Source organism: Condylura cristata, unplaced genomic scaffold, assembly GCF_000260355.1.
Source record: "Condylura cristata isolate star-nosed mole 26May11 unplaced genomic scaffold, ConCri1.0 scaffold00025, whole genome shotgun sequence".
Lineage (NCBI taxonomy): Eukaryota > Metazoa > Chordata > Mammalia > Eulipotyphla > Talpidae > Condylura > Condylura cristata.
This window is the reverse complement of record NW_004567126.1, coordinates 29,519,201-29,543,431: the sequence shown is the minus strand read 5'-3', so window position 1 is coordinate 29,543,431 and position 24,231 is coordinate 29,519,201. Positions and strand designations below refer to the sequence as shown.

At 59.4% G+C, this 24,231-nt stretch overlaps 2 protein-coding genes across 4 annotated transcripts in view; both read left to right on the top strand.

Annotated features, from left to right (window-relative positions):
• Positions 1–583: 583 nt before the first annotated feature.
• Positions 584–16,898, top strand: THOP1 (thimet oligopeptidase 1). The gene is made up of 13 exons (XM_004689368.2): positions 584–756; positions 4,681–4,893; positions 7,061–7,209; positions 8,043–8,150; positions 9,199–9,301; positions 11,442–11,602; positions 12,048–12,183; positions 12,587–12,953; positions 13,264–13,465; positions 14,951–15,137; positions 15,317–15,445; positions 15,876–16,012; positions 16,412–16,898. Exons 1-13 carry the CDS (start codon positions 741–743, stop codon positions 16,565–16,567), a joined length of 2,064 nt encoding a protein of 687 aa, XP_004689425.1. The 5' UTR covers positions 584–740; the 3' UTR covers positions 16,568–16,898.
• A 4,481-nt stretch (positions 16,899–21,379) lies between these two features.
• Positions 21,380–24,231, top strand: part of ZNF554 (zinc finger protein 554) — an 11,779-nt gene continuing 8,927 nt past the window's right edge. Inside the window, exons 1-2 of one of the 3 annotated variants that reach the window (XM_012729852.1) lie at positions 21,380–21,608; positions 22,129–22,263. In XM_012729852.1, the coding sequence (XP_012585306.1) occupies positions 22,209–22,263 (55 nt within the window). In that variant the 5' untranslated portion in view covers positions 21,380–21,608; positions 22,129–22,208. Of the gene's footprint in view, positions 21,609–21,663; positions 21,851–22,128; positions 22,264–24,231 lie in introns of those variants that run through there. The other 2 variants (XM_004688906.2, XM_012729853.1) reach the window with 2 other exon arrangements.

Sequence of the window (24,231 nt, the reverse complement as noted above, 5' to 3'; positions counted from 1 at the left end):
GGATTGAACTCGCATTGAAGCCGCCAGCTTCACAGTGCTGCGCTCCAAGCAGATGCGCCACCAGAAAGGGCCTTTTTTTTTACTTTTAAAAAGATTAATTTATTCATGCATATAGAAGTGGGGTATAGGCCAGAAGTGCAGGGGTGAGAGGACTCACCAGAGACACAGTGGGGAGAACAGGCAGATCAACGAAGTACACTGCTGAAGGGCGGGAAAGACAGGAGATAATCAACAAAAAGTGCCTGAGATATAAGTAAGTGACCACTAGTATGAAGCCTTTAGGTGAGGAAGAAAACTTGCAAAACTTGGCAAATACACAACAGGGAGAAAAGAAGAAACTGATATGGGAACCCGAACTCTGGCAGAATAGCCTCGAGGTGAATCGCTAATACAGAGGCTCACAGGCGCCCGCTAGATGTATGTGTGTTTCCATGGAAACACCCTCAAGGCTCCGCCTTCTCACCCCTAAAGGCCAATGAAGAGCGAGAGGGTTTCTGCGTATGCGCATGGTTTGCATGCTCACTGGCGTGTGACTTGAGGGTGTGGGCGGGGCTCAGTCACGCATGCGCTCTGCTCTCCGGCACACGCGCCCTCCCATCATGCTTTAAGTGCGCTCGCGGGCGGGTTCTCAGTCGCTTGAGCGGAGGCCAGTGGGTGGACAGATCTGCAGCCTGCGGCGACTGAAGCAGTCCGAAGAGGACCAGGTAGAGAAAGGGGTCGTCAGTGCACCATCGCCCGCCATGAAGCCCCCCGCAGGTACCGGCCGCTCCGTGATGCGGTCCCCGTTCGCGACCCCGGCTGCCTTTTGCGCCTTCGTGGCTCCCAGGGTCGCCACTTGGGCCTAAGAGCGGACACTAGAATCTCTGGGATCCGGGTTGGGGGTGGGGCTGCTCGGGCGACCCGGGACCTCGCTCCTTCTGTAGCCGGATGGATGAACCAGCTTTCCTAGCGCATCGCTCATTCAGCAAACTCCAAGTCGCTTCTGCTAAAGATGGGCTGGACCCTAGGGCGGACTTCGGGGGGGACACCGTGATGTCTAGATGAAATTCAAGGATTCGGCATAGAAGCGACCTAGGGCTTCAGACAGTGGTCGTTGGCAGGGCTGGTGGTGCTCATTAGAGCGGGTCGTCCACCTTCTCTGAGGAGGTGGCGTTTGCACCGGGATGGAGAGAAGTAACTGTCCTGTTACTGGGACAGGAGCGTCCCAGGGGGCAGGAGCTGTGAGGGAAAAGCAGGGAGACAGGAACTCCGGGAATGGGCTGGGAGAGTGACAGGTCCTTTTGGCCGGAACACAGCTGGGAGTCCCTTGGACGTTATGTTCATTTGCTTATTTTGAAGGGCGGCCATTATTCCCTGTTAACTGTGTTATAGAAAGTAGTCCGGGTAGTTGGGTCACTGGAGCTTCCAGGGATTTTCTCTTGCTCTGGCACCCTACACCAGTTCTTTCTTCAGCCCATTGCCAGAGTGATGATGATCATTGTGTTCATTATAACAGGCATAGTTGGGGTGACTTAGGTCTCAAACAGTAGGGAATGCTGTCTACCTTGTTTGCTGTGGGGTCCTTAAGCCCCAGGACCCTCCTGTGGAATCAATAAAAAATTACATAACGAATGTGTCTGCTCAGACTTTTTGTCAAATTCTAGCTCTGCAGGAGGCTACTGTGGGAATTCCCGCTCACACTGCTCTGTCTTTCCTGAGCTTCTGAAGTCCTTTGTTACCACAAGGCTAACTCAGACCCACAGCCCCTTTTTCTAGAGGTCTGAAAACCAAAGTTCCCAGCCAGTCGAAAGATTTTTCCCTTAGTTCATAGTGAAGTGTTTCGGCTAGGAAATCTGACCGCTCCTGACTCCAAAGCCTTTCTTTTCCTCATTCTGTTTATGTGGTGGGCCTTGGCTGGATGATCATGCCCCAGGGAGACTCTGGCTGATGTTGGGCAAGGGACATTTGTGTTTGTCAAGACTGGAAATACTCCTCGGTATCAAGGGGGTGGGAGGTCAGGAATGCTGCTCTACACCCTTCAGCCCCAGGTTGGTTCCCACAGAGGATGATTCACCCTCATGTCCAGTGACATTTGATACATATCTGCATTTCACTGAGAGTGATTTGTTTGATTATAGGGTGCTACCCTTAGCTTTCTTGTGTATCATATAATGTGTAACATTTATGGGGGATTCAGGAGACTTAAGACTTAGGATGGTTGAAACACCTGTGGCCTGAAGAGTTTTTGGATAAGAAGTCGTGGACCACAAAAAAAAAACCAAAAAACAGTTGTCAATTGAAAACCTTCTTGTGGTTTTCGGGGTGCGCCATGTGTCGCCCTCCTTCCCTCACTGAACTCTCCCTGTGCACCCTGTGTCCTAGTCCCCATTTCACACGCAGGAAGCCTGGGACTTGGCGCTTTAGTCCTGCTGGTGATCCCCAGCCGGCAGGTGCCAGAGGTGGGCTTCAGGCCAGGGAATCCAAGCTGACCTGAGCGCCTACACCTGCGCTGCTGCTTGCTCACCCCCACCCTTGAAAAAGCACACCAGGCTCCAGTCCGCCTCTCCCTGTTTCAGGGTTCTGCCTTGCCTTCAGAATTAATCTGTACATTAGAGTGAGGCAGTGTGTACAGAATGAACCAGTGTGTACATTAGGGGTTGCAAAATTTGACCTTTTTACGTCCCACAAACTACAAGATTTTTTTCCTGGGGCTGGACTGTATGTGTCCTGCCAAAAACGTGGCCGACTGCAGATGAGTTTGCTGACCTTTGCTCCATGTTCAGACCGCTGGGGCGATCTTGGAGTTGTACAGCTTAATTTTGCTGTCCTGTGTGCAAACACACCGCTGTCTCCAGGAGCGCTCCCTTTGGGCTTCCCTGCCACACAGCCTTTTCCTCTGCACGGCGCTTTCTTAGAGAGCCCTTGGGTGAGGACAGGGCCTGGCATTCCCAGAGACTCTCTGTGCTAAGGAACAGAGCCTGCGCCCCGGCAGGGTGAGGACTGGGGAATAGCGCGTAGAGGGTCTTCAGCCTCATAGTCGCCCTGTGACATGGCGGGAGTTGAGTAGTCAGAGTCCCTCTGTGGGCACCTGGGGGTTTGGAGGGTGCTGCTGGCTCAGACTTTGGTTTGGTACCTTTAGAGGCTTTTTTTTTTTTAATTCCTTATTGAGGGGACATTGATTTACAACACTGGTCATGTTTTAGGTTCACAAGTCCACAAATGTATGTTGTCAGGCCGACCCCCACCCTCTCAGCACCAGTGTTCTCTACCATAATCTGGTAGATTTTGAGGATTTTTTTTTTAAAGATTTTATTTATTTATTTGTGCATACAGAACTGGGGTACAGGCCAGAGGCTCAGGGGCTTCACCAGAGACAGAATGGGGAACAGAATAGGAAGATTGACGAAGTACACTGCTGAGGGGAGCAGCGGGTGGGTCAGGAGAGGTCTGCCGCACCATGTGGTCACCTCCGGGGCAGGCGGGGATCGAACTCATGCAGAGCGGCTTTAGATTCTCAGTGCTGGTGCTTTAACCCGCTGCGCCACCAGGGAGGGCCGATTTTGAGGATTTTTAAAATAATTCACATCTGAGTAAAATCATCCACTATTTGCCTTTCTCTTCCTGGCTACCTTATTTTACCTAGCATGGTCCTCTCCAGTTCTGTCCTTGTTGTGGCAAATGGCAAGATTAATCTTTTTTTTGAAGCTTTGTTTATGCGTATAAGAACTGGGGCACAGGCAAGAGGTGTGGTAGGGAGGGGTGAGAGAACTCACCAGGGACAGAGTGGGGAGCAGAACAGGTCGATCCACTGAAACACACTGCTGAGGGGAGTGGCAGGTGGGTCCCGAGAGGTCTGCTGTGCCATGTGGGTCAGCTCCCTGGTAGGGGTCAGCTCCCTGGTAGGGGTCAGCCCCCTAGTAGAGAGCTCTAACCCATGTTGCCATGGCTGTGACCAGCTTCTTAGTGCTGTGCTCCAACCTGTTGTACCACCAGGGAAGGCACAATTCATCTTTTTTTAAAAGCTGAATAGTCTATACACCACATCTTTATCTTGAACCTGTCGTTGGACACGTCCACGTTGCCTCATGTTGCAGTGAACAGAGGGCGCACACATCCCTGTGAATCTGTGTTGTTAGAGTCTGGTGTGTAGCCTAGGAGCGTGACTGTGCCACATGGCAGATCTGTCTTTAAGGTTTTGCATAGAGGCTGGACTATTTTGCCCACCCATAGGGCATGAGACATCCTTTTACTCAACCCCTCACCAACGCTTGTTGCTTCTGGTCTTTTAGATTTGGGCCGTTCTCCCAGGGGTGGGGTGTCATTTTATCGAGGTTTTGATTTGCATTTCCCTGTGTGTTTTCTTTCAAGGCTGTCCATTCCTCTGTAGGGCAGGGTTTTGCTTGTTGCTACAGTACTGGAAACATTTTCTGGGGAGGCTGATCTGCACACTGTGGGGTGCTGAGTGCCCACCCAGGCCCCCTCCCCCTCAACGCCAGGACACCCTCTGTCCTCCTGATAATCGCTGACGTCATCAGACGTTATCTAGTGTGGTCGTGGGGCAGGTTACCTTCTGCCCTGGCGGGCTCGTCAGCGTGTCCTCACAAAGCCCTGGCCTCACTTAACGGCATGGAGGGACCCTGGGCTCTCTTCCTCCCTCACCCTGACTTGAGGTTGACACCACGGGGCATTGTCTTTGTCCAGTCTGTGCAGGAGACAGCCCTGACGTGGCGCCCCCGTGCTCCGGGGTGAACTACCTGAGATGGGACCTGAGCGCGCAGCAGATAGGGGAACTCACTGTGCAGCTCATCGAGCAGACCAAGCGTGTGTACGACCAGGTGGGCTCCCAGAAGTTTGAGGACGTGTCCTATGAGAATACACTGAAGGCGCTGGCCGATGTGGAGGTGTCATACACAGGTAAATCCCAGCCAGGCCCCGCGGAGAGGCAGAAGCAGCGGTCCCGGACCCTGGCCATGGGGCGGTGAGGCCACCTACTGCAGAGGACGCTAAGGAGGCAGAGGCGGCCTGCAGGGAGCGGGCAGCAGGAGGCAGCCCGGGGCCCCAGGTCGTCTGTGTGCTCCGCTCCACATCTTACCTGTCGGGCTATGTCACCTGGGGCCACAGGCTGTGTGTCAGCAGTGCACCTGTGCGAGCCAGCCTGCCTGCCCCAGGAGAGGTTCGCGGCTTGTCCCGCTGCGTTCTCAGCTCCCTGTCCTTTACTTGGGTGACCTCCTGCGCTCGGGTCCTCATCCCAAAGTGGGGTCCTTTCCTTGGGGTTTCACTGCTCCCTTGAGAGGAGTGGGGTGCTGGGGAAGTAGATGAAAGGCCTCCTAGAGCCCCTTTGATGGACAGTGGGGCTGAGAGACTGGCAGGTCTTGCAGCTGTGACTCTGAGCCGAGGAGACTTAGGTGAGAAGGTCCCCGTGCCCCAAGCTCTGGAGAAGCCCCTTCTCTGGTGGCTCTGCCGTTGGTGAGGGGTGGATGCGCGGTCCGAACTGTCACTCGGGAAGGGGCTCTGCCTCCCACCCACCTTGCTTCAGAGTGTGGGCCCAGTTCCCAGGCACTTATCTCTGGAGGCTCAAGGGCGGAATAATTCTACTTCCGGCTCACTGGGTGGAATCAGCAGACGGTGCTTGGGCCCCCTCCCTCCCACCCCCAGGACTTCAAATTCCTTCCCATTCAGCCTCCTGAGTCATTTCAGAGGGACCAAATTGAATCGCGCCCCTCCCTGTCCAGCCCTTCGGTGTCTCCCTGCCGCCTCCAGGCGGAAGGCCAGGGTCCGCACCAAGCCACTGTCCGGTGCTCCTGGGCCCCTCACACCCTTCCTGGGCTGTCTCCCTGGCTCTGTGCCTGCTTTTGCTTCCTCATGACCCCTGTCCCCGGGCTGCAGCCTGGAGTTCTCACCTCCATGGTCCTGGAGGTCAGGTCCCGCTGGCCACAGGGTACACTTCGGCCAGGAGGCCCTCCCATGCCTCCCCTCCGCACTGCCACCTGGGTCGGAGCCACTCGGCACCGTTGGTCACCGTCGCAGTGCCGCCGCCATGTTTAACGGACAGAAGCCACTCTGTCCTTTCGGCTTGTGCCCTCAGCCAGCACCACGCTGGCCCAGCCCCGCCGTCTTGGCTACGCGTCAGCCGGTCAGGCCGCTCCCCGTCACCCTCCTTGCAGAGGCCTCCGGTGCAGCTGTCGATAAAGGACCCAGCTGGGGACACGCTGCAGTGTGAACTCAGTTCTCCCTGATGCAAAGCATGTGCTGGTTTTTAAAAAACTGTACCATGTAATTCACCCACTTGAAGAATATATTTCAGTGATTTTTCTGTGTATTGGTAGTGTCGTCCCAGCTATCACCACAATCTAATTTTAGAACATTGCCATCACCGCAAAAAGAAACCCAGCCGCCGTCAGCAGTCGCCCCCAGCCGCTCCCCCACCCTCTGTCACCACAACCCCGCGCTCTGTGGCACCGTCGTGTGGCCACGTCTCACCGGGGCCCACACTCTGTGCGGCCTTGTCTGGTCCCTCCCTGTGGGGGTGGGCGGCAGAGCTGCCCCCCTTTCGCGGCCAGTGACGTTCCCGTGTGACACTGGAGCCTGTGTCTGTCCGTCCGTCTGTCCGTCCCTGAGTACACCAGGCTGCCACAGTTTGCAGGTTACGGTTTGTACTGCGGTGTCCGTGTGTGCGGGCTTCTGCATGGCCGTGTGCCCAGGAACTGCCGGGTGACGTGACCGTTAAACTTACGCTCTCAGCCTCTCACACGTCCTCAATTTAGCAAAGTAAATCTGCTCTGTAAATGATGCGGGCATTTGGGAATTTCAAACACAGCAGCAGTGACTCTCTGTAGAACTGAGCCCTTTTGCCTCTCGGTGTGTCACGCTTCTCTGTCCTTCTGGACTTGGCGTATTGTGAGTTAGGCCTGTTCCCTTTCGGACTGAGAGACCCCCAGGATCCGACGGCCTCCTTTCTGCAGCCCCGTGCCCAGTGCAGGGCCTGGCACGCACAGCGTCTCCGGGTGAGGCGGTGCCTGCGGGGTGGCCCGTCTCTCCCTGTGGCCCGCTTCCACACCTGACCCGTTGACTCCCGTTTCAGTCCAGAGGAACATCCTTGACTTCCCCCAGCACGTTTCTCCATCCAAGGACATCCGGGCGGCCAGCACAGAGGCAGACAAGAAGCTGTCTGAGTTTGACGTGGAGATGAGCATGCGTCAGGACGTGTACCAGAGGATCGTTTGGCTGCAGGTGAGCGGCCGCGCGGGTGCCAGGTCTGGGGGCTCCTCGGGCCTTGTTTCTGGGCGCTCTGGAGTCGGAGAGCTGGGAGCATGGCGGCCGTGTGGGCACCAGCAGGCGGCACCTCCCCAGGGACCCTGCTGCTCCCACACTGAGAAGGAAGAAAGTGCGGGGTCCTGGGGTGCTGGGGGGGCACCGCCCTCGGTGGGAATGTGGCGCCGCCCAGCCGTGCGCTTACAAGATTCAAACGCGGGTTTCACGTCGTGTCTGTTTTATCACAATTTAAAATGACAGAGAGGAGTGAAGCAAACGTATCAAGTGCCCGGGACTCGGTGAGCTGCCCGTGCCGCGCCGTTCGCCTCCCGCCTCGGCGCCCCCACCTCTCCTAGCTGAGCCCTGCCCGGGGAGAGGCTGCGTGGCCCACAGACGCCACCGCGGCGTCTGTCTGTCCAGGGTGCAGCTGGTTCTCGAGCCGGTAGTCGGCTCTCTTAGCGGCGTCCAGCGCCCCTAGCCAGGGCTCCTCCAGGGCCGGGACCCAGCCGGCGTCGCCCGCTGAAGGGCCTGTGGGCTGGGTTCGGCGGGGCTCTTCCCTCTTCCCTGTGAACTGGGTGTCGTGTTTGGGTTGGGGCGCAGACATCTTCATTCCCTGAGTCTCGGGGGTCACGGCTGCCTCACCTGGTAGGTGTAGTTTGACCCTTCAGGGAGCTGCCAGGCTGCTTTGGGGAGCCCCGTGTCCTTCCTTGCTCCCTAAGGCGACGTCTGCGTGGCCTAGTTCTTACGGCTTTTCAGCATCTGTTACAGTCATGGCTTTTCACGTAAACAGAACTTGGGTTTTTCTCATTTAGGAAAAAATTCCGAAGGATTCCCTGAGGCCAGAGGCGACGCGGTATTTGGAGCGGTTGATCAAGCTTGGCCGACGGAATGGGCTCCACCTGCCTGAAGAAACCCAAGAGGTGAGTGCCCAGCTGGGGGTGGGAGTAGGAGAACCCCTCGACTTTTTCTTTTTTCTTTTATTTATGTATGCATACAAGAACTCGGATATGGACCAGAAGTGTGGGGGTGCGAGGATTCCCCAGAGACAGAGTGGGGAGCAGAACAGGCCGATCAACTGAAGTCCACTGCCGAGGGGAGCAGCGGGGGGACAGGAGAGGTCTGCTGTGCTCTGTGGGTCTCTCCCTGGCTGGAGATCAAACTTGTGCTGCAGGGGCTGCCAAGAGCTTATACTTATCCCCTGTGCCACCAGGGAGGGCTCCCCCTCCCCAGTGCCCTGTCTGAGGGCCTTACTTCAGCCAGACTCCATCTCTGACAGCTGGACTCCAGTGAGGTCTCTCCCAGTGGCTCCCTCTGCACTTATTCCCACCTTGATTCTCCAGAATCGGGGCCGTGACTCATGGGGGCTCCTGACAGCCCGGGGTGTTGGCTCCTCCCATGTCTAGTCCTGTCCAGTCTCTGAGCCTCGGCACTCAGACACAGCCTCGCTGCTGCCACCAGATGTGGGGTTTCCAGCAGCTCTGCCACGCGGGCTGGGTGGGAGCCTAGGCCTGCAGCTGGCAACCTCGTGCCCCACAGCGCCTCAGATCCCCTTCACGCGGGGCTGCTGGCTCTCAGGACTGGGGCAGGGCTGAAGCTGCTCCTTCTGCTGCAGCCCCACGTTACCCCTCACCCGGACATGGCATTGTTAACTGTTTCTAAAAACTGTGTTCACCCTGAAAGGGCGAAAATTCGGCCCTGTTAACACATGTAAAAGTTCAGCCTGTAGGCTGAAGAGGAGAGGACAGCCAGCTTCCTGCTGGCGACACCTCGGGGTCCTGCTGGGTCGCCCGGCCAGAAGCCCAACGTTGCCAGGTTTCACTTGGCCCGCGCCAGCCTGTCTGGCCGGTCGCCTCCTTGTCTTTCCGACTCCCTCTGCCTCGCCTGCCTGTCCTGCCAGCGGGGAGCCTCTTTCATGGTGCTCTCCTGGTGACCTTCCCTCCCCTCCCCTGTTAATGCCTTTCTCCTTAGAAAATCAAGAGCATCAAGAAGAAGCTGAGTCTCCTGTGTATCGACTTCAACAAGAACCTGAATGAAGATGCTACTTTCCTGCCCTTCACGCGGGAGGAGCTGGGTACGGGCGGGCGGGACCTGCTCCCTCCTTCCCTGGCTTGGGCAGGGGCACTCTGTGCTGCCACGGGGCAGGGAGTGCTCGGCCTCCAGCCTGAGACGCTGCATCCTTCCTGGGAGGGTGGGACCCCTCTGCCCAGGATTCTCCCCTGACAGGAAGTGCCGCCTGGGCTCGGATGTGGGAGTCACGGGCACCAGTCTCAGTCTGGGCCCAGATTTTCCCTCTGACATCTCTTTGCGTTCATGAACATGATCGTAAAAATGAAGAGAAAGACTGAATCGGCCTCCGCCAAACCCAGCTGCCTTGGGGTTTTCAAAGAGCTGGGGCTGAGGCATCTTTTCTTCTTTTTTTAAAGATTTACTTATTTATCATAAAGAGCTGGGGTACAGACTGGAGGTGCAGGGGCAGTGAGAGGACTCACCAGAGACAGAGCGGGGAGCAGAACAGGCCGACTGATGAAGTCCACTGCTGAGGGGAGCAGCAGGGAGACAGGAGAGGGCTCCCGCGCCCTGTGGGTCCCTCCCTGGCCGGGGATCGAACCCAGGCTGCAGAGGTGAAAGTGCTGAGACTGAACCCCTGGGCCGCCAGGGAGGCCCTGAGGTCTCCTTTTGTTTTCCTGAATCCCGCGGCTCGGTCAAGGGGCACCTGGCCAGGGGCTGCTCCTGTGGCTGGCCGTTTCCCCTTTGTGCCCGATGATTTCTTGAGACACGTCTGAGCCCGAGCTCGCGAACCTCACTCTGCCCCGAGCACAACTTTGGGGTGCTGTCAGACTTGATGTATTTCTCAGTCGGTCTTCTCTTGTGGCTCAAGATTTTCTCCTTTCCCCACGTGTTTTTTCTTGATGTCTTTAAGGAAAAGCCATTTTCTCTCAGTGGCTTTAGCCCAGGGCTGTTGTCATTTATTTTGAAGTTCAGGTTGTCCCCACCCACTGCACGTGGTCCTGCTGCCACCTGTCCCTGTCATCACCTGTCCCTCTCGCGGTCTCAGTGTCTGCCTGGGAGGGTGCGGGGCTCACCCGGTGTCTGCCTGGGAGGGTGCTGGGCCCACCCTGGTGTCACCCACACGGCTTTGCCATGGTATTCAGAAATATGATCGGGGCACTGGCTGTGCTCACCGTGTTCATTGCCTTGGGAGCTGCTGTTTCTGGGCCCTTTCGACAGACAGAATTAGGAAGCAGGTGTCTGTGTGCACGTCCATGAGGGGACTACAGCCCCAGGCAGCCGCCATCAGCCCCCCTGGCCTGATTGCCTGTGACCAGTGAGAAATCTGCAGTCTGACAACAGCATGTTCGGACTGGTTTCAGGACCTGGCCCTCTGGGAGGGGAGGATGTGCCACGTGCCAAGGGTGAGGGGAGGTCCCTTTCAGGACTGCTGGGTGCTGTCTGGGCCCACAGGCATGAGCCTGCATGCAGTGACTGAGCGCCACTTGATTGACCGCAGAGCACACGCTTGTGAGGGCTGGAGCACAGCCATGAGGGACAGACATTTGCCCCTCACGTGGCTCAAGCCTTGCAGAAATCTTCCCTCGGCTCCCACATCTGACAGTTGAGCCCGGGTGCCGTGACCTCCCAAACTGTGCCCATTCGCTGCTCCTGACCCTCGTCCAGGCTCCACGTCCCTCCGTGCAGCAGTGAATGTCCTAGGCCATTTGGCCCCTGCAGGAGCCTGGGAGCTTGGGGTATAGTGGGCTTCGCCTCGGCTAAGCTGTGAGGTGGGAACCTCGCGGGATTTTCTGTCTGAGGGCAGCACCTTAGGTGGGCAGCGCAGCAGCGGGAAACCCGTGGCGTGAGCTGCCACGGTGGGGCAGGGCACTGCCCAGCGGGGGGCCCAGTGCTGGTGCCCCGACCGGGGTGAGACCCAGGGCACAGGAGACGGCAGTGCCGTGGACGCTCTGCGGTGGGCGGAGGGCCCGGCCGAGCTCAGCATTTCCTTTCTGAGGGCGTCCTGGTGGAAATGGTGCAGATCACCAAGACGGAGGGCCGGCTGGGGACGGGAGGCCGCCCTGGCTGTGTCCTTTCTTAGGGTTTGGAGGCAGGGCCGGGCCGGTCTGGTGCCCCTGCTGCCTCCCAGTCTCCCTGGCCCATCTGCTGTGCTGTGGCCCGGCGCCCGGCTCTTCCTTTACAGCTTGATTTCACTCCCACAGGGGGCCTCCCTGAGGACTTTCTGAACTCACTAGAAAAGACCGAGGATGAGAAGCTGAAGGTCACCCTCAAGTACCCTCATTACTTCCCCCTCCTGAAGAAATGCCACGTGCCCGAGACCAGAAGGAAGGTGGAGGAGGCCTTCAACTGTCGGTGCAAGGAGGTGAGGGGCGCTGGGGTCTCGGCCCGGGGCCGGCTTGTCCCGCCTAGTGGCTGCTGGCCGGTCTGGCAGGCCCTGCGATTGCATGATGGGTCACAGTGTTCTGAATGGGCTTCTGCGTCTCCTTGTCCACAGCTGGCTGGGTCCCCTGTGTCACTCCCACGAGCCGGGGTGGCTGGGGTGGCCCCTCACAGGGGCCCTCCCCGGAGCCCTGGCCTGCACTGCTCCCCACTTATGGCCATGGAACCTCATGGTTTCTTGACCCCCAAGGGAGTCTCAGGGTAGAGACGCACCTACAGTGGCAGGATAAAACATGTGGAAACTGGAGCCAGCGGGAGGGGAGAGAGCCAGAAGTCAGAACTCTGCCAGCTTGAAGCCCGCAGCCTCCGGGCCCCGGGGGGGTTGGGGGGGCGCGGGGCGGTGGCCACGGCGGCGCTTGTGCTTCCAGGAGAACTGTACGATCCTCAGCGAGCTCGTGACGCTCCGGGCGCAGAAGTCCAGCCTGCTGGGGTTCCACACGCACGCTGACTACGTCTTGGAGATGAACATGGCCAAGACCAGCCAGGTGGTGGCCACGTTCCTAGGTAAACCCTTGCCGCGGGCAGCCTCCGCCCTCGGGGGACAGGCCTGGGTTTGGCGTGGTCCCAGGTGTGTCAGACACGGGGCTCCTTTCGCCTTGGCAGGAAGCTGCCTCTGCGAGCCCTGAGGTGCACTGTTGATCCCCCCTTGTGGCTTGATTCAGCCTTGAGGGTCCCTAATCGAGGGACCCGGTGTGGGGCTCTGCCGACGCCTGGCGTAGGACTCTGGACCAGCACCTCACCAGCCATCCCTTCTCTGGGCTGCCTAAGGTCCTGCGACCCCGCCTCATGCCCTCTGCCAGACCAGGGACGCCCGGGGCAGCTCATCAGGGCTTAACCGGAGGCGGGGGGCGGGGGTCCAGCGGAGGCTGCTCTGGAGAGGTAGCCTTGCCTGTCCACCCCTCCCCAGACGAGCTGGCCAAGAAACTGAAGCCCCTGGGAGAGCAGGAGCGGGCGGTGATCCTGGAGCTGAAGAAGGCCGAGTGTGAGCAGCGGGGCCTGGCCTTCGATGGGCGGGTCAACGCCTGGGACATGCGATACTACATGAACCAGGTGGAGGAGACGCGCTACAGCGTGGACCAGAACCTGCTCAAGGAGTACTTCCCCATGGAGGTGGTCACCCGGGGGCTGCTGGGCATCTACCAGGAGCTGCTGGGGCTGACCTTTGACCTGGAGCCGGGGGCCACCGCGTGGCACGACGATGTGCGGCTCTACTCAGTGCGGGACGCGGCCTCGGGGAAGGTCATCGGGAAGTTCTACCTGGACCTCTACCCGAGGTGCGTGCAGACGCTGGCCGCGGGGCGCGGGAGGGTCCGGAGTGTGCGCCGTGCCTGGCAGGGAGGGGGTGCCCAGGAGGCTCTGCCCGGGGCGCTGGGGCCCGCCGGCCCCTGCTCGAGCCTGCTCCCCTCCGGGAAAGGGGGTTGTGCCTCCGAGCCCACCCCTCACCTCGTGGCGCCGGTGGACTGAGGAGTCGGGGTGCCCGAATCGGGGGCTGCCCTGGGGCCGGCAGTCCCCCAGGCCAGTCAGCAAGCAGGTCGGAGCAGACCAGAGCCCCGGCCGGCCGGCCTGACCCTGCCTGCCCCCCAGGGAGGGGAAATATGGCCACGCTGCCTGCTTCGGCCTGCAGCCCGGCTGCCTGCGGCAGGACGGGAGCCGCCAGATCGCCATCGCCGCCATGGTGGCCAACTTCACCAAGCCCACCGCGGACGCCCCCTCCCTGCTGCAGCACGACGAGGTGGAGACCTACTTCCACGAGTTCGGGCATGTGATGCACCAGCTCTGCTCGCAGGTGGGCACGGGCGGGGCTGGGCGGGGGCCGGGCGCCGCCTGCTGGCGGGTGCGTCCGGAGGAAGTTCCTCCCTGGAACTCACTGCCCACGCGATAGTGCCCACGCGGTAGTGCCCTCGCGGTAGTGCCCTCGCGGTAGTGCCCGCGCGGGAGTGCCCGCTCTTCAGTTGCCGTCAGAGTCCCCCTGACTGGGCCCCAAGCTGCAGAAACCTTGTCCTGGGGACAGAAGCCCCCGGGGCGCCTTGACAGGGCCAGTTCCTCCTGACGCCTCCTGGCCGTCTGTGCCGACCGACCCTGCCCAGGGCCTGCCCGTGCCTGTCCCTGTCCCATCTCCCTCTCACGAAGACACTGGTTAGGCTGGCCCGGCAGCCCCCAGGGACCTCATTTGCAAATACTGTCCCTCGAGTTCCAGGTCTCGGGCCTCCCAGGCCCTGGAGGGGACACAGTTCAACCTCGATAGCCCCGGAGAGCTGCTGGGAGCGTTCAGTGGAAAGGGCGCTGTAACTTGCTCAGCACGGCCGGGTGCGTGCCGGCTGCTAACTGGCACCGCCCACGTGGCGCACTGGAGGCCAAGAAGGAGCCAGAGCCAGGGCCAGGGCCTGGGCCAGCGAGCTCAGCAGCCCTCGGGCCCCGTGCGAGCTGCTGGCTCTCCCCACACAGGCCAGCCGTCCCGAGAGCAAGACTGGTCAGAGGCCAACCAGGAGCATGGGGCCGGGGCGCACTGGCTCTCGTAGTTCACTAAGTGCGGCCATCACTAACTCCACAACACTCCGTCGGCCCATAAAGACCCTTCATTCTCACTAGTGGTCACTCCTCTCCACCCGGGTCCCTCAGCCCTCAGCAGGCGCCGCCGTGAATGCACCCCCATGCTCGACGGCTCTGACAGGGGACCCCCACACACCTGTCCTCGTGCTCAGACCCTCCGGGGTGGCCCCGGCGCCCCGTGGCCGCGGTGCGGCAGACCCCAGTAGACTGAGGCGCTCCGCCTGGTGGCCTCTTCCCCTTGCGGTCCACGCTTTCTGTGTCCTGCCCAGGAACCGTTTCCCAGCTCAAAGCACTAAGATGGTCTCTTACTTTTCCTTGAGATTTTACCCCCTCGTCTGTTGTGCCTCGTGAGCTAAATGTCTGTGGCGTGAGTAAGTCGGCCACTCACCTGCCAGAGCTCCTCAGGCCAGCAGCGCCCACCGCGCACCGGGCCTCGGGGCTCGCGGCCCCCGACCCCTCGGTGTGTCCTGACACATCACTGCTTGCCACTTCCTGCCTCTCTGCACAACAAGCCACGCACATCGCTTGTGTCTGAGCCTTTCCCTGCCGGCAGCCCGCAAGCTCTCGTGCCCTCCTTGAATGCCCACTGCCGGTACTCTCCGTGGTCTCGGGGACAGCGGGCCCGCGCCAGCATTGTTGTCCCCCTGCCCAGGTGTGCCTGGGGCGCCTTGACCTCCGCCCGCGGGGTCTGAGCGCCCTGTGCGTCTGCCCCACCCTGCAGGCCGAGTTCGCCATGTTCAGTGGGACGCACGTGGAGCGGGACTTTGTGGAGGCCCCATCGCAGATGCTGGAGAACTGGGTGTGGGAGAAGGAGCCGCTGCTGCGTATGTCCCAGCACTACAGGACGGGCAGCGCCATCCCCCAGGACTTGCTGGACAAGCTCATCAAGTCCCGCCAGGCCAACACAGGTGCCCGCCAGGTGCCCGCTGCCCCCAGCCTCCAGACCCGGGGGACCGGGGCCCCGCTGCTCCCAGCCCGGGTGCCACACCAGCCGGAGGCCTCTGTGCGCGCGGGGGGGCCCTGCGGGGGGGCTGGAGATGGCTGGGGTGGGTGCACAGCCGGTCTCCTCCTGCCCTCCGCCCTCCAGGTCTCTTTAACCTGCGCCAGATTGTCCTGGCCAAGGTGGACCAGGCCCTGCACACGCAGACGGCTGCAGACCCGGCGGAGGAGTATGCCAGCCTCTGCCAGGAGATCCTAGGGGTCCCGGCCACACCAGGTACCTGCTTTTTGCTGGGCCCATCTGTGAAGTCAGGGTCGCGGCCGTCCCAGGGTCAAAAAAGACCAAATGAGTCAGGCGGGAGTCAGGCCAGTTCCAGGGTCTCTGCTGAGACCCCAGGGAAGCAGGCACCCTCTGGCCCACTTCTGCTCGGCTCACTTGGCGTGGGTGGCAGTTTGTCCAGGGTGGGTGCCTCCGGGCGCCCTGGCCTGTGTGGGGTCATACCCCGGCTGACGTGAGGGGCTGTGCCCCCGCCGCAGCGTCCCCTCGCGGGGTGCTGGCCCCTGCCTTCCAGACGTTTGGGCCTGCCGGCCCTCTTCCAGGTGGGGGAGTGTCTGATGGGGCCGCTCTGAGCTGCCGGGTCCTGGGGGGAGCCCTGAGAGCAGCAGCCAGACCAGCTGCAGCAAGAGCCTAACCGTGTCTGTCTCAGGGACCAACATGCCCGCGACCTTCGGCCACCTGGCGGGTGGCTATGACGCCCAGTACTACGGCTACCTGTGGAGCGAGGTGTACTCCATGGACATGTTCCACACGCGCTTCAAGCAGGAGGGGGTCCTGAATGGCAAGGTGAGCGCAAGAGGGGGTGCCCGGCTGGGAGTGGGCTTGTCACCTGCACTTAGGCTCACGGCTGGCCTTCCCTCGGCCCTGCATGCCCTGCGGCTGGAGGCCTGAGGGGGCTGCACCCCAGCCCCACGCACCAGGGTCTTGGCTGGCTGCCTGGCTCTTTGCGCCCTCACTGCAGGGGCTTCCGTCCCTGTTCCGGGGCTCAGTGGGGGTCCCCACCCGCCGTGTAGGCGAAGGCACCCCCCGGTGTTCCTGAAGGAGGCAGGACCTGTGCAGTGAGCACGCACGGCGCAGACACCCCACTCATGCCTTCGTGATGCTGACAGGCGGCCGGTGTGGGGGTGGGGTGGGGCGCCCACCTGGGAGGCTACAAATGCCCAGCCCCGACCCTCCCCCTGGCAGGTCGGCATGGATTACAGAAGCTGCATCCTGAGACCCGGTGGCTCCGAGGACGCCAGTGTCATGTTGAAGCTCTTCCTGGGCCGAGACCCCAAGCAGGACGCCTTTCTCCTCAGCAAAGGGCTGCAGGTGGAGGGCAGCGAGCCCCAGGCCTGCTGACCGTGCTTGGCCAGGTGTCCTTTCGGAACAGGCTCAGCCCTGCCGCCCTGGTGCCTTACCCGCCGGCCAGGACTGGGCGGCGCCAGCAGTGGAGTGGGGGGGCCCTATGCCTCACCCTCTTCACTTCTCACCCGGTCTCTGAAGTCCCCCACTTGGTGGCCGACCGGGTGGATGTAGTCTTACCTTGAGGTGTCTGGAGAGTTCTGCTGTCCTCCAGGACCTCGTCTCTGTTGCACTAACAGCCCTTCCTGGGAGGTTTTCCTAGTTGAGAGACAGTCTTTGAAATGCAGCCATTAAAAATCAGAAAAGACAGCCTCCCTGGCCCTTCTGCACAAACCAGTCGAACTTCGGTTGCCACCCTCGGAATGAGCCCTGCTGCTTCCTCTGGACCTCAGCTCACCTGGCTGGGTCGGCCCTGGGGCGTGGGGACGCCTGGCGGGTGCGTGGCACGGAGTGCCAGCGCCGAGTCATGACACGTTGGGTCACTGCAGGGTGAGTGCGCCCCGGGGGTGGGGGCCCTGTCTGACCGCGTCAGGCCCCTGCAGGGTCAGTCACTCAGAGGTGTCTGTCTCCTGCCAGCCTCTTGCCTGGAAAAATCCTCCCGGGCCTGTGCAGCCCTGACCGGCTGTGAAACCAGACACCATCTTGCGAGGCTGCAGAAAGCGAGGACTCTGCCCGGGCACAAGCAGCCAGGAGTCCTCGTCCTCGGGGCCGGCTGCCAGCCCTGGCTTCGTGCCTCACTGGCCAGCGTTTGGGAATTTGATACACTGGTTTCCGGCAAGCGGGCACTGCTGCTACACCCCGTCATTGCCTGCCTTGCTCCCTGACCTTGACGCCCTAAGGCTCATGCGCCCAGAGGCAGATACGGCGCCCTGTCCCCGGCCTGTGACTGGGGCCTGGATATGAAGCGGGGGACACCTGGCCCACAGGGAAGCAGCCTTCCGGGGTCCTCTGGCCACTTTCACAAGTGGCGTGGTGGAGTCTTGGTGCAGTAAAGCCAGGAAGGCCGCGGCACTGGCGGGGTGCGGGTGTCTGCGCAACCTCCCGTCTTCCCTGCGGCCTAGCCGTCCCCGGCAGCCCTGCTCCTGCCCTGAGCCACCCCTCCCCACCCCTGCCCCACCTGCAGGCGCTGGCCAGGCCCACCTCCGTCCTCACCTCCGGGACCCAGCTGCCGGTCCGTGTCCACCTGCCCTCAGGGGGAGGTTGTGGACCGGGCCGTGTGTTCTGGTGCAGACCTGGTTTGGGGCTTCCTCAGCTTCCTGCTCAAGCTCTGGGGCAAACGCAGGGTTTTCACAGCAGCTCGCCACCCAGAGCAGTGGGTGTGCTCGCTGGCCAGGCCGTGCCAAAAGGCAAAGCAGGATGTGGGGTTCGCACAGGGGAAAGGGTGGCCCCACCCACTCCCACTCGCAGCCTCTGCCACCAACTCGGTCACACCTGATGCGCAAGTCTTGGGCTGGCTGCCTCCCTCACTTAGTGCCTACCTGGCCTCCTCTCTGTCCCTGAGCAAAACCCGGGGTGTCACCGGCACCCATGCACAGGTGTGCGTGGGCACGGCCTCGGGGTGGGGTGGGGTGGTGGAAAGATGAGTCGTCTTGAAGGTCTGCCTGGCTCGCTTGCCAACTTGCCCGGTCAGGCCTGGCGTCCAGACCAGGGGCCCCTTGCCCTCTCTGAGTTCCTGCCCTTGTGTTCGTTCCTCCCTGCGGCCCCTCTCCTGCATCTCTAGTTTGCCAGAGGACTCGGGGAGGGGGTACAGATTCTGGTGAGGGCCCTTGCCACTCAGAGACCATTATTTGCACCCAGAAGGTGTAGCCTATAAGAGAGTGGCAGGCCCAGAGCGTGCATCCCCGGAGCAACCCTGACACACCGTGCAGGTTGGTGGGGCCTCACCCCAAGGGCCTCTTTCTCCAGCCACTTGCTTTTGCTGCCTAGCCTGTAGATCCCTGGTTCCCTCCCTTTGTTCAGGCCCTAGTTTTCAGACATCTTGGACATCCCAGGCTAAAGTTCCACTTCTCTGTACATTCCATGATGACTTGCAGCACGTGTCACTACTGAGCTGATCGCATATTGACTTGGAGACTTACCTGCTCCCGTGACCACCTTGCCACACCCCACAGATGTACTTACTCAGCGCAGAGTTGCCTCTCCTGCAGCTGAGCCCACAGTCAGTTGCAGAATTAGTGAAACAAGGAGGCAGACTGCAGTACTGGAAATGTCCAGTGGGTGGCAGGACCTCACCACGTGTTCAAGGCTCCCCTCTAAGAACTCTGGGACCCTGGGTGGAAATCATCCTTAGATGTGTGGCAGTCTTGCTTTCCTAGACTTTCCCTGGTCCAAAAGAAGTATGGTGATGGGCCACATGTAATTTTAAATCATGTACTGACCAAGTAAAAATTAATAGGTCAAATTTAACCCAAAATAACCAATTTTTTTTTAAAGATTTAGTTATGCACACAGAACTACTGTACAAGCCTCAGGTGCAGGGGTGGTGAGAGAATTCACCAGAGACAGAATGGGGGGCAGAACAGGCAGATTGACGAAGTACACTGCTGAGGGGAGCAGCGGGGAGACAGGAGAAGTCTGCTGTGCCATGTGGGTCACCCCCCTGGCTGGGGATCGAACTTGTGCTGAAGAGGCTGTGGGCCAGTTTTGTAATACTGTGCTTTAACTGTTGTGCCACCAGGAAGGACCCAATATTTTGGGTTTTTTTTTTTAAAGATTTATATATACCACAAGAACTGGGGTACAGACCAAAGGTACAGTGGGGAAGGGGTGAGAGGACTCACCAGAGACAGAGTGGGGAGCAGAACAGTCAGATCCACTGAAATCCACTGCTGAGGGGAGCAGCTGGCAGGTCAGGAGAGGTCCGCTGCATCATGTGGGTCACTCCCTGGCTGGGGATGGAACTCATGCCGTGGTGGCTAGAGAGCTTCATAGTGCTACGCTTTAACCTGTTGCGCCACCAGGGAAGGCCTGCAGTAGTTTGTTGATCACTAAAGCAGTTGCCCCAGAATGGTGCATTCACAGAGGTTAGAAGAAACCAGACTCCCAGCTATAATGAAAGTTACCCAGAATCCCATTTACCGGCTGAATAAAGGCAAGTGATGGGAGACACTGGTATTTATTTCTTAAGCACGGCACATTAAACCCAATGAATCTGAGCACAGCAAACGTGACTTCCAAGTTAATGTGTCCAGTTAGCTTTTTCCATTTACCCAAATTTGGAATCACAGGTTTATCTATCTAGGAGACAATGAAGAAAAACAAGTAGAAAGATGTGACATTATACAACAGTCTCCAGTGTCCGAAGGTTTGTTCTCTGAGGAGTCAGTCATCCACTTAGCCCTTAGCCCAAATAATTAATAGTATTTTATACAATCATACAAAAACATCGAGACCACATTCACAGAACTTACTTCTTAGAATTGTTCTGGTAGCCTTTTACTATGCCCAACTTATAAACTCAACTTTCTCAGGTGCATACATAGAGGGGGAAATTTAGCACATACAGGGTTCAGGATTATCCTTGTGGTTCCGGGCCCTCACTGGGGGGTCTGGGAACACATCCCTGTGGATAGGGGCATGAGGAGGAGTGTATTCATTAGACCGCTGGTGAGTTCAAACTAGGGTTGTTCTCCTCAGCAGCATGAATCTGCAGTGATCTGAGTAGCAGTGATCTGAGTAGCCGTGCCCAGCCCCACCCCATTCGTGTGTTGTAACCCTAGTGCCCAATGTGATGCTGTAAGAGGCTCCTTTGGGAGGCTCCCACCCCTTCTGTCGGGTGGACACTGGAAGAGGGCACCACCAAGAACCTGAGCCCGAGCACAGACTCTGAGCTTCCAGAACGGCAAGAAATTTCTGTTGTTTCTAACCCACCCAGTCTGGCCTTTGGTTACAGCCACCCGCCTAGACCAAGTCCAGCCCTGAATTTGTGTCTGTCTTCAGAATTCACAGGCCAATCTCCTGTCACTTCATGGGCCGTGAAATCACTCATGTAGCACCCGGAGGACAAATTTCAACTTTCTGCTTTTTAAATCGCCTTTTCCTTACAAGGAAGTTGAGCTACAAGAGATGCGGCATTTTGAAAAAGGGGAAGCATTCAATTTGGAGACATCCGTTCTCCTGTGTCGGTCAGGTGTCTTCACAGCACGGTGCAGCAAACAGCCGGTCTCCACGGCCTGCAGAAACAAGCTCTAGTGTTCTCAGTTCTGTGAAGACGTAGGCTGTGCCTCTACTGAGCTTGGCTGGAATCCGCTGAGCATGAGGCTTAGGGGGAGTTTCAGATCCCACCTACGTGTCCCCGGGTGTTCTCGGACTGACAGGCCATGTATTCATGGAATATATCCCGAGCCCAGTTGGGGAGTGGAAACAGGCACCCTTAAGAGCCAGGTTAGTATTTCATCACTTTCATTGGCTAAAACAAGACATGTGGTCATGCGCCCCCCCCCCCCCAGCTTGGCAAAGTGCTCTATGGCATCTGTCGTAATATTCTGGCCACTTTCCTGCCAAAGCTCTATTCCCAGGGAGTGAAAAACTGCTAACGACAACCGACCATATCTAACAACTATTCACTCGTTTTATAAATATTACACCAACAATTTGACCGAGAGCATAATGGCAAACGTCGGGCATCGTGCGAGGAAGGGTCGCGCATGCGCCTGAGCGGGCACTGGCCCGCGCCTGCGCTGGGCGGGCACAGGCCCCGCAGGGCTGCGCAGACGCTGCCCGCCAGGAGGTGGCGCTGTGAGGCAACTCGCTGCCCCCGGAGGGACGCGGCCGCCCGCACCGCGCCCGGCGCCTTCTGGGACTTGTAGTGCACGGCCTCGGGGAGCGCCCACGCACTGCCCAGTGGGTTCTGGGTTTATGTCCCAAGCGGGCGGCGGCACGGGCGCTTTCGGGGTAGGGACACCGTGGGGAGGCGTCCGCGGGGTGGGCCTCAGTGCCGAGTGTCCCCGTAGCATCCGGGCTCACAGTCCTCGGAGCAGCGCGCTGACCGCCATGCGTGGCCACACCGGGCCGGAACGCGAACGACCCCACTTCTGCGGTGAGTCGGGCGTGGTCTGCGCGGTCGGAGCCAGGTTGGAAGGGCCTTGGAAGGGCGGGGGCGGCTGGGGGTCGGCGCTCCGGGCTGCGATCTGGGCGGCGGCCTTGCGCCGTTCCCCGGGGGGTTGCGCCATCTATCACAATGAGGCACCGAGCAGCGTCCGCGAGACCCGGGCAACTTCTCCAAGGCCATCCGGGACCCTGATGGCAAAGTCTGATCTTTGTCTGGTGAAAAGCCCCAGGGTGAGAGACAGACGGGGTGGGGGTGGGGTGGAAGGTGGCAAACCCGACGCATCGCTTAGAGGCCCGCTCTAAGGGGAGAGGGAGGAAACGCATTTGTTTCGAGGCAGACGAGGGGCCGGGATGCCCCGACTCCTGAATGCAGTCGCCTTTGGGCTACTTCTTGGGCCGAGCCAGCGGTTCTCAAGTGGGGTGAGCTGTCCCCCACCCCCATCTCCACCACCACGGACACCGGGTGGTATCTGGGACATCTATTTCTATAATAATTTTCTGTTTCCTAGGGGCTGTTTTTTGAAGGTATCATCCATGAAAATAGCTCAAGCCCAGGTAGCCAATGAATGGACCCTGATTAGTACTCAGCATGAGCGTTTTCACATCCAGGATGTCACCTCAGGGGGGCAGGGAGCTCATCTGTGGTAAGCCAGGACGAAGCAGGGCGGCTCAGGGTTTTGCAAAAGCCTGTACGGTTGTTAGAGTGGTCGAAACAGCCTGGATCTGGGAGCTTTTGTGACGGGCGGGTGAGACCTCTGTGCAGAGCCAGAGTCCATTCTCAGTGTAGCATGGCGAGTGGGTTATCTGTGAGGAGCAGGCTGGGGTCGGGGGTGGGGTACTGCTGGGAGAAAACATCTGGAGGCATTCTGAGAAACCTGGCAGGATCCCTGCCAGGACAGGGATAGCCCTCCCCACTCCGAGGGATTGGGGTGGGGGAAGGGAAGGCTTTATTCAGATGTCGCGGCGCTCAGAGGGCAGTCGCTGACTTTGGAGTCTTGCTAAAACTGGGGGGTTGATGTGGGACCCCAAAGGTTGAGATCCCGTTGAGAAGAGGACTCAGACCTGTTCAGTCAAGGAGATAGTGTTGGGGTACAGAGGTGCCAGGGTCAACTCCAAATCCCCTTCTTGGGCTGTCCCCTGGAAGGGAAGGGACTACCAGTGGTTCATTCCCAGGAGAATTCAGGACACAGTCTCTTGCTGCTGCCTTTTTTTTTTTTTTTTTAAGATTTGTTTATGCATAGAAGAACTGGGGTACAGGCCATAGGTATGGGGGGGTTCACCAGATACAGAGTGGGGAGCAGAAAGTCAGATTAGCAGAAACACGCTGCGAGGGGAGCAGAGGGGAGACAGGCGAGGTCTGCTGCACCCTGTGGGTCACTCCCTGGCCAGGGATGGCACTCATGCTGCAGGGGCTGCGGAGAGCTCCATAGTGCTGTGCTTTAACCCGTTGCACCGCCAGAGAGAGCCCTCTGCTGCTTCTTACTAGGGAAACACCAGTGAGACAATGGACGTCTCATGCCATGCTTTCTCTCCTCACCCCCAAGCCTCCCACTGCAGTACCAGAGCAGTTTGGCAGGAGGGACCAGAGGAGGCCGGGAGCCATGGGGGAGGGAGGCAGGGAGCCAGCCAGCCCGGGCAAGGAACAGGAATCAGAGACGGGAATCAGAGATGCGTGGGTGGGGGCACCTTCAGGTTGGAGTGTTGGGAGGAGAGGAAATTTCCCCTACCCCTCTCCAGATTAGTTGAAGAAAAAACAAATATAAGTACACCTATATGGAGAATATACATAGAAATGAGGATCCCAGGGTCAGTGAGGTAAAATGAATCTGTCCCAGCTAGGAGTGGAGACCTGTCCTGCCTGTCTTGGGAGGCCTGGCCCTCAGAGGCCGTGCAGAATGTGGGGCTGGGAGGTCGCACTGGCTGAATGCTGTCCACCAAAATGCCTTATTTTTCCTACATAGTGAAGATGGAGTTGGACTAGAGTAGGGTGGGTGTCGTCCCATTCCTGTGCCCTTTCAAGAAGAGGGGAGGACACAGAAGGTGGCCCTGTGGACACAGAGACAGGCTGGAGTGATGTGGCCACAGGTCCAGCATGTGTAGTTTCCAGAGGCAGGAAAGACCCCCCCTTGAAGCCTAAAACATGCGGACCTAAGATCTGTACACTCAGGGCTATGTGGGAGAATAAATCTCTGCTGTTTCAGGCACCCAGTGTGGTCATTTGCTAGAACAGTCCCAGGACATGAATTTGGGGGATTTGTGCACTTGGGTGAGAATTGCCCCCGAGACCCTCAGTCTCTTCATTTCCCAGTTGGAGACATTAATGCGCCAGGCTGCCGGCCTGGCCTCTGGGGGCTGCCCTCTGGCTCGGGGTCTGGCCTCTGGGGCTGCACTCTGGCTCGGGGTCTGGCCTCCAGGTCTGGCCTCCAGGGCTGCCCTCTGGCCCAGGGTCTGGCCTCCCAGGCTGCACTCGCTCAGGGATCTGGCCTCCTGGGCTGCCCCCTGGCTCGGGGTCTGGCCTCCAGAGGCTGCCCTCAGGTTCGGAGTCTGGCCTCCGGGGCTGCCCTCTGACTCGGGGTCTGGCCTCCCGGGCTGCCCCCTGCCTCGGGGTCTGG